The sequence below is a fragment of the Poromitra crassiceps genome, assembly GCF_964638095.1.
Source record: "Poromitra crassiceps genome assembly, chromosome: 12".
Lineage (NCBI taxonomy): Eukaryota > Metazoa > Chordata > Actinopteri > Beryciformes > Melamphaidae > Poromitra > Poromitra crassiceps.
In genome coordinates this window covers 6,223,830-6,233,394 of record NC_139632.1, presented here as the reverse complement: position 1 = coordinate 6,233,394, position 9,565 = coordinate 6,223,830, and the positions used below count along the sequence as shown (strand labels likewise).

At 44.1% G+C, this 9,565-nt stretch overlaps 1 protein-coding gene across 1 annotated transcript in view; it reads right to left on the bottom strand.

The window, feature by feature from the left end:
- The window catches only part of kifap3a (kinesin-associated protein 3a), a gene marked incomplete at both ends in the record, with an annotated part of 44,394 nt that overhangs the window by 30,675 nt on the left and 4,154 nt on the right, over positions 1 to 9,565 (bottom strand). The window contains 7 exons of the mRNA XM_083647608.1: positions 2,591 to 2,769; positions 3,399 to 3,480; positions 4,631 to 4,772; positions 5,525 to 5,624; positions 7,172 to 7,313; positions 8,531 to 8,589; positions 8,696 to 8,841. Coding sequence (XP_083503734.1) covers positions 2,591 to 2,769; positions 3,399 to 3,480; positions 4,631 to 4,772; positions 5,525 to 5,624; positions 7,172 to 7,313; positions 8,531 to 8,589; positions 8,696 to 8,841 — 850 coding nt within the window. The remainder of the gene's footprint in view (positions 1 to 2,590; positions 2,770 to 3,398; positions 3,481 to 4,630; positions 4,773 to 5,524; positions 5,625 to 7,171; positions 7,314 to 8,530; positions 8,590 to 8,695; positions 8,842 to 9,565) is intronic.

Here is a 9,565-nt window from a genome sequence, read left to right as displayed (position 1 = left end):
ACTTCTTATCTCTGTATATTGATGTGACCGCTACGCTGCATACAGACACTAAGACAAATTCATGGTATGTAACTTGCATACTGTGGCAATAAAAGTGATTCTGATTCTGATTAGATTTGTTTGATCTAAATTCATACGTCTGCGCTCAGCATGTCTTTGCATGGGGCAATAAACAGGAGTGTATGGGGATCCATACGCCTCTGTTGGGTGGTGCACGTCTCATCAATTTAAACTGCACATTAGTCTCCACGCAGTGCACCAATTATCTATCGCAGTGGTTCACAAACTGGGGTACCCCTAGGGGTACGTGGAGGTACTACAGGGGGTACTGAGAAATAAGCAGGAAATGGACAAAATAGAATAAAGCATGAAAATAAATGAAACGTTAAAATAAATCTGCGTAGGAGGCACTAATTGCAACTCTTTCAGTCAATTTCTTATTTTGTAATGTTATATTCTTCAAAAGGTGGGTTATCATCAGTCATTCATTGCGTCATATGCTATAGTTTTTTTGTCTTGCAGTTTTCTAAACAAAATGTTGTAGTGGGGGTACTTGGATTCAGAAATCAGGGGAAGAGGGTACTGAGACCCACTGAAAATGAGGCAAAGTCAGTTCTTATCTACTTTTATATACTTCTGACATGCTCTCTACTACCCTAACAAAATGTATGATACACAAAAGTACAAGTTATAAGACTGGACTTGCACCAAAAGATTTCTTTAACTAATTCCTATTTTCTGTTGAAACCAACATTTAACAATGGAGCGGTTCTCAAGAAAGCCTTTCAAATAAACCAGCATGGCTTTTCCTTCGTATATTCTAGGTAACTGAGACAATTTGGTAAATATAGAAAGAAATCGTGTACAAATGTTGCGTTCCCCTTTCTCTTTCTTCTTAAGCAGGGTGCTGCTGCTGCCCAGCGTGCTGGAGCAGATACACACGGCTTACAGGCAGGTGGAGGTGTTGAGCTGACGACACCGGAGCACAAACACACGACTGCCAAACTCTCTCTCTCTGGGGACTCTATGTCATCATAAGCACCAAACTGTACGAGGCTCACAATTGTTGACACTACATGCTGCATGCTGTCATTGCGTCCATGTGCTTGTTGTGACTGTGTGTCTTGTGTTGCGTGGTGGGACAGACGGTGGTGGCAAGTCCAGTATGACTTGTTAACATCACGTCTGTTTCCCTCTCCTGTGGTCTCTCTCTCCCCGCAGCCACAGTGAGACATAATGGGGACGCAACCTGCTCCCAGTTAAAAAGTACTAACTGCTACTGTGTGCAGAAGCAGCTCCAGTCACACCATCACAAAGCCAGGCCTGGTGCACTATAATCAAATACAGCCTGTGTCAATTACCAATGACATTCCCACTCCATAAGTGACAGGAGTAGTAGTAATACTCTTATCAGACTATGTTCAAGTGTTATCTGATTAGGAGGTGGTCAAACGTTGTTTGCTGTGTAAATAAAATCTGACGACATCTAACGATGTGATAAGTCTCCCTTTAATCAATTAAAGCTTTAAGGTCCCCCCGACTGTAAATGGAACCCTTTTTCCACGGATGTAAACCGATATACTCCACTGAGTTAAAAAAAAAAAAGTGTTGAAACCACTATTTTCCCGCTGGACACATGCTCCAGTGGGCCTAAAAACCCCCCGAAGGGTTCTTTAATCTGAGTCAAAGATACACTAAAGGGGAAACAAGGAGATAAAACCAGTTCCTAACTGGGTCTGGCTTTGATAAAGGCCCACAAACTGTGTGAGATTGGAACCAGGTGGGAGTGGATTAGGCCGAGTTTGAGTGGTGAGGTTCCTGTGAGAGCAGCACAGTGGGACATGGGGCTAAAAAAAAAGTGGACCCTCTAAGCATTTTTTTAATTGAAATTTGATAAGCGTACTAGTTTCAAATGCTATTCTACTACAGCCATTTATTAAACAGTTATACCGCCATTTATTAAAATAGCCAGGGAGTGTTTTTATAGAACAAATATAAAGCAAATGGTTGCTTATAAAGCAATGGTTGCTTACTTAGTTAGAATTTGACTCGTTGAACTGATGTCACAAAAACAAACGTTGCTTTTTAAAAGCAACAATTTAGATGCCCATTAATTATAGCGGTTAAGAAGGTCCAATTAGAGTAGGTCTTTGGATGGAGATGCTCTTATAAACCATGCCACCTCTCATCTCTCACCACTCTTTCATTCTAACCACTCCTTACTCAACATCTCATTCTTGCTCCTCAGCAATAAGAATCTTACTGACAAAAACTATGGTGGGAAAAAAAATCAGCTGTTTTGAATGATAACCTAATAAAAGGCAGACCAGGGATTTAGCACAATGATTGATAATGAGTTATTTCCTTCAAATGATCAGATGAAAATGTAGACCTTTCTTTCCTCCTTGTGTCTAGACCTCCCCGAACATTGTTCAGTCCCTTTTGGAAGAAAACCAGATGACCATTATTCATTGCTTTCTCATTCTCTCCATCGCTCTTCCCTTCATTACACATCCCTAAGTCCCTCTCCTCCTCCTCCTCCTCTTCCCTTCACCTCCTCTCCTTTCACTCCATCCATCCCTCCTCTCACCATGTCATTCTTGTTCTCCAGGAAGATGGAGAGCTTCTTGAGGAAGGAGACCACCAGCACCAGCAGCTCCTCGTCCTCCCGGTCCAGGATCTTCACCAGCATGTGGACAATGTTTTTGTTCCTCATCTTCAGCTCTGTGCGGGTGTCCTCGGCCAGGTTCAACAGCAGGAACAGAGCGACTACAGGGTCAAATATAGACATGATGAGACAGAAAAGAATTGGCCGACAGCTAGAAAACGTTGACAGTAAACACTGTATTATCAAAAGTCAATGTTGCTTTTTTAAATTGCTTAGGGCCAGAAACAAGACAGTATTTTCCGTATTAACAGTATACAGATTGTACTTGTCCATTAAGCTGCATTTGACTACAGAAACAGGACATTTCTGGAATAAGCCTAGCTTTAAGGTTGCTTACATGTTATTGGCTTTTGCAGCACGAGTGGTTCAGAAACCAGAAATGTAAAATTAGATTTATATCCTAAGGGCCTGTGTCGACCTAGCGTCTTTTCCTCAGGTCCTGTCTTTTTTCAGTTGTTTCCAATGGGGGGAGAGCGTATGTGGGCGCACACGGACGTCTAGGGAAAGTGCGCTGCGCCCAGCATCTATTTTCAGAGCGCTCCGGGGTTTTTATGCGCCCGCTACTACCGCACTGAACTAACGTTAGTTTCAGACTGCTTCCTTGTATATTGTGCGCTGAGATCAGCGCTTCCCAGCGTACTTCCAGCGTTTAACGGTCGGAAAAAGACGCTAGATGGACACACAGCCTTATAGAATCAAATCCTTGCAGAATAAGTCCAGCAGTAGCTACCTCTGAGAAGCTGTTCCTGCTTGATCAGGAGGCTCTGGTACTTTCTGAAAGCCTTCTCATGTTCCTTCTTCAGAGTCTGGTTCTCAGAGTCTTCTTCATGTACAAAGCAGTCAAGGAACTCAATTTCTCCAAACATTGAATAGTGTGACAGACAGTAACAATCTCCCAGGCTTTGTCCTCTAACACCATGAAGGCCGCGAAGACTGTTTGACAATAAGTTAGTAATTAGTTCATTAGTTGTGGTTCCTTTCTCAATTCTTAGTCACACATACACGCACGCACACACACAAAATACCTTGCATACTAATTCCACCTATTTTCGTTAATCAAAAATGCCCGTTCGTGCAGACTTTTTTTTTATCAAGTATTCTCTGATTCTTCTCTCCCACACCCCCTCTCCCCAATTGTACTTATCCAATTTCCCCTGCTTTACCCCACCCTGACCACACCCCCAGCCAGCTACCCCAGCGTTTATGACGAGACATCGACTCCCCCTATAGAAGCGGCTGCACTGCTTAAAAAGTGGCGGTCCCTGTTATATTAGTAAACAAACACAATCCATCAAGTGAGCATGCAGATGCCACCGACTGATGATGTCATACCGACTGATGATGTCATACCCCACTCCGACTGTAAATTCATCTAAATCCACTGCCTATTTAACGTCTATTTAACTCAGTCTGTAAATCGCATGTAAATTCAACGTAAATTCATATTTATTATCCACAGTACACTTCACCACTCATGTACATATTGTATATATTTACTCGATTTGATTGCACTTGCAACTTTGTGATTGTCTTTAGTTATCTTCCTACTTCTTATCTCTGTATATTGATGTGACCGCTACGCTGCATACAGACACTAAGACAAATTCCTCGTATGTAACTTGCATACTGTGGCAATAAAAGTGATTTTGATTCTGATTCTGAATCATCTAATTATGTCATACCCACTGATGACGTCATGCCCCACAATTGCAGAAGCCTGGCTCCACTCTCAGGGGGACAGACATCCAGCCCTGCCTGAGGCTGACCCCAGGATAAGGCTTCATTCTGTCTGGTGGCCAACTGGGCACCGAACCAAACCCAATTCTAGTAGCAAAACGAACACAATCCTTCAACTGGAAGCAGCACGTGAGGCTGGGAAGCACATCACTGACTTCCGGGTCCATCAGCACCGGTGCCTCCCAGAGCGTTGTCCTCTCTCCACACTTCTTCTTCTAGCGTCACCGCTTCAAAAAGGATATAGGCCTTCTTCTTCTTCTGCAGCTCGTCTTGCCAGATGTCGTACCTCTTCAGCTCATGTTCTATGATGTTCATACACAACGCCCCCATCTTATAGTGTGTGACCAGGCCGTGGAATTGGGAGAAACTGAAGGAGAAAATAAGAAGGGAAGAAAGAAAAAGGACATTTTTATTCTTGATCCATAAGTGGACTTTCAAAACCGAAATCAAATGTGGGATTCCAGCGGGGGGCAGCTGTCGCTACGATGACCCGATCCATCACCCCAGAACTAGTTCACAAAGTAAACTGTCAAAGTCAAAACACATTCAGTCAAAAAGTGTGACCTGGTCCGGCTTATAATCAGTCCAACTTGAATCGTTTCACAATCCAAATAGCATAACACAGAGATGGAGAGGAGCCAAGAACGACGATCACTTTTCAGACCTACACACACGTCCTCGTGCAAACTAAATCAGCCCTGACAGACGTTTATGTATTATTCTAGTGAGGGCTAATTTTAGTGTTTTCCGAACCCCCAGACGGAGAGTGAAATTTCAAGACGAGGTACGTTGTCAAAGTTGTATAACTACTGTAGGAGAGAGAGGGAGAGAGAGGTGCACATGGAGAGGAGAGCAAAGACAAAGCATTGGGTGAGGGTCGTGCAACAGCGGTGTTAGAATGCCGGAATACTGCAACATGGAAATATCAATAGAATATTCCAACTTGGAAGACTGGACATGTGCTTGCGATACGTGGGAGTAGATTTTGCTAATGCTACCCGGTCACACTCTCTCTCCTCTTTTGCCTACAGTGTTTATATCCATTTAGCCTTGACAACAAATCACACAAAACACATCCGTCCATGTTGGAACCCTCAACCTAAAGGTGTGGCCGTCTACCTGGAGAAGCAGAAGAAGACGTAGATGATGGTTGTCGCAAGGTCAACGCTCTGCTTCCAGTCCTCCCTCAGGACTCTGGCCAGGGCACCCAGGGCCGTCTCTGAAGACAGACAGACAGACAGACAGACAGACAGACAGACACTCACAAATTACACACAAATGAACCAAAACACACAAATACACACGAACATACAGAGATAGAGGATGTCAGAAAAAAGAAAAGGAGAGTAGGAATGGGGCAGGGACGGAAAGGAGCATGAACAGGAAGTGCAAAGGCGTGTGTGGAAGTCAATCTGAGTGCGACTGGGGGGGGGGGGGGGGGGGAGTGGGGGGAGTGCGTGGGGGGGGGGGGAGTGGGGGGAGAGGAGTGGAGCGCCGCGGAGCGCTGGAAGCTAATTGAAAGGAGCGTGGGGGAATGCGATGAGGTGGGATGCTCCTGGGGGAGCGTGGGGGAATGCGATGAGGTGGGATGCTCCTGGGGGCACTGAGCTATGGGGGATTGTCAACGTCAAGACGTGGCGTCCCAGGGTTCCTCTCCTGTTTCCACGCTGACCCCAGGCCTCTCGGTTCATACGAACGCTCGGCTCTTATCAGAACGGGACCGCTTGATGCGCTGCGACAGACAGAGTGAGCCGACGACGCCTTGTGACGGATACAAATGAAGCCGTGCCATCTCACAACGCCTGCGATGGCGTGACGGCTCCATGCTGTTGTGAGAGAAACAGCCACGTCATCACGGAAGGGAATAGGACTTATAGCTGTGAGCTGTGTTTGCTTTCAAATAGAAACAGGAGAACAAGGTGACAGAGTTGACAAAGACAGAAGAACAAAGATCGTGCACACATCCAGAAGATTTAGGCCAGGAGCTGGGTACCAGAGACAGGAGCTTTGAAAAAAGTATATCTGTACAGCACAGTACAGTACAGTACAGTACAGTACAGCACAGTAGTTTGAGAATTTACCAAATTTGGCGGGGGTTTACACTTTTTAAGGGATTGGCTCCATTTTGCCATGCAAAAAGATCAACCGCAGAAAATGATTGCATTTTGAATAATACTTTGATCAAAGGCCTGACTGATTTTAGCAGGTTGGATGTCGAGAAAAATTAACGTAGAAAATTCTGTGTGAGGTCCATCAACATTGTGTGAAGCAGGTATGTAAAAATCTCTTCTATTGTAGCTGCCATTGTTCATGGTATTTTGGACACTTTTTGTTCAAATGTGTGTTTGTGTGTGTGTAATACACATTAAATATACACAATATAAAAACAAAATAGAGAGAATTTAGAACTACTAAATTAGGGCAAGTACTGTATTTACAGATGGAGAGACTTAGGTTCCCGAGGACCAATAATTCACTTAACAAGTTTTCAACCATTTGGGACCTGTTTCTAGCCTACCTTGATGAGGTTAGGGGTGAGGGGTGACTCACCTGACTGGTTTCTCATGGACCCCTTGCATGGGAACAATATCTCTTACAAGCACATAAGCACCTTATACGGCTGGTAATCACGTTGTAATATTGAATGTCGATAATATATGTATGTTCCCCCCCCCCCCCTGTGTCTGAGCGTGTTCGTTTGTCTTGTCTTTGCATCGTTCTGAAAAAATTGAAAATAATATATTGAAAAAAGAATAGGGCAAGTACTATTCTGCATGAGCTCCTCCAGGTTGTCGGCGTTCTGAGCCAGATGGAAGATGAGGGTGGCTCCTCTGATCTTCTCCTGGATGTCCTCATAGAGCAGCTCCACATAGTCCTCAATATTGTTGATGTTGGCCTCCTCATCCAGCTAGAGGAGGAGAAACATTTCAACACAGTGACCTCAGTGTTAGGAGTTATCATCATGAGAACTATAGCATCAGCCTACATCTACACACACGATAAACACACACATAACACGCGTACAAGTGCAAATAAACAGGCATGTACACACACACACACACACACACACACACACACACACACACACACACACACACACACACACACACACACACACACACACACATTCTTTCTTCTGACTCAAAAGAGCCTCAGAAGTCGGCTTTCTGGGAATAAATAGCATTAACGTTAGTTGATTCAGGAAATGAATGGAAATTAATTGATTCGAGGCACACTTTTAATAAACAGCACACATTTTAATCTTTGGGTTTGGGGGAGGTATCCAGTCTTTTCAAGTCACAAGGCTCAAATCCAAGTGAAATCACGAGTCAGTGGCGTTAAAGCTGAAGTCGAGTTGTAAGACTTTTGTCATTCAAGTCTAAAGTCATCAAATTTGTGACTTGAGTTTGACTAGAGTCCAAGTCATATGACTCGAGTCAAACACCTCTGCTTCTGAGCCAGGGCCGCTGCTGGCCATTTGGGTGCTCTAAGCGTAATTGTTTTGTGGTGCCCCCCCCCCCCCCCCGCAAAACTTTCAATAACTGTCAAACGAAAGACTGCAAAATCATTAATTATGAACGATACTAGTGTATCTCACATTACATTACATGTGGCAAACAAACAATTGTTAGAATTACTGTACATGTCAGCAAACAAGCGATTGTTAAACTGTACATGCAAGCAGGGGCGGACTGGGATCATAATTCAGGCCGGGCATTAGATACCAAGCAGGCCAGGCCGATACGGGCCGGCGTGCGTGCCGGCGTCCGAAGGGCGGCGGCGAAAAATTTGGGCCGTTTGAAGCCCAATTTGGGCCGTTTGAAGCCAGATTTGGGCCAGTTGAAGCCAGGTTTGGGCCGTTTGAAGCCCAATTTGGGCCGTTTGAAGCCCAATTTGGGCCGAGTCCAATTTTACAATGAGATGCACCCACTTTAACCCTGAATAAAGTAATAAAACCACTAGTAAACCAGTAGGCGGCGCCTGGCCTGCTGTTCAGTGAGTGGCCTGACTGAGGGCACAAAAAAAAAAAAGAAAAAAAAAAAAAAAAAGCCCTCAGTCACATGATGCCCTACGCAGTCTGCGTACTCTGCGTATAGGGTGCGGCGGCCCTGTTCTGAGCCCTACCTCCACTCCTGCGTACGGTGTGAGCTCTCTAGGTGAGATCTGTCTCTTCTCTTGCTTGTCTGTGAAAGACAAAATACAAGCATGACTCAGCATTAAAAACAGGTCTCATGAAGTGTTGTTCATCATTTAATTGGATGAATGTAGTCGTGGTGAACTCATCGTTACCATTTGTCTTTTTGCGGTTTTGCAGATAGAAGAGCAGTTGTTCCACCTCGGCTAGTTTCGATGGGTGAATAAGACGGCATTCGTCCACTACCTTCCGAGCCAAGGACGCTATATCGGTGTTGGCATTCAAGCTTTTCAGGCGAATGCTGGGAATGGTACAAAGATATGAAATGTAAAACCTACAGTTTTTGAGAGAAACATCATGTAGTAGTAGTAGGTTAGGGCAGCACCCTCAGCAATATGCTTATAGAATTTCAATTGATAAAACAGTCATTCATTCAAATCTAACCCAATGTGGCGGTGGCTGACTGTTGGGAAACAAACAAATATAAAAGGCTAAGCCACACACGGCTCTGTACTTTGTACCACGTCAAGAAATCCAAACTATCCCTCTAAACGGCGATTTCTCAAAAAGTACAAAAGATATCTAAAAGTTGAATGAAAGTGATAAAATACTAAAGGTGGTTTAAACCCTTTTAAAGTTTGACCATGAACCGCTGCTTAAACGACAGGTGCTATATACCCAGAAGTATAGCTAATCTGTCTGTTTACAAAGACAAACATTCTTATTGTCCTATTGCAGGCATGTCCAAAGTCCGGCCCGGGGGCCAATTGCGGCCGGCGGACAGATTTTAAGTGGCCCTCAAAATATACTATATTGGTTAATCAAGCAAGTTCAATTTGCATTTTTCCCCCTTCACCTAATGATGACAGCACTATCATACAGTTTGTAGAAGCACCAGGTAGGAACAGCACATGCAGAACTAACGTTTTCAGATGGTAAACAAAGTACAATTGTATGTGATTTTTTATTTTATTTTTTATAACCCATATGATGCGAGAAATGGTAAATGGACTGCATTTATATAG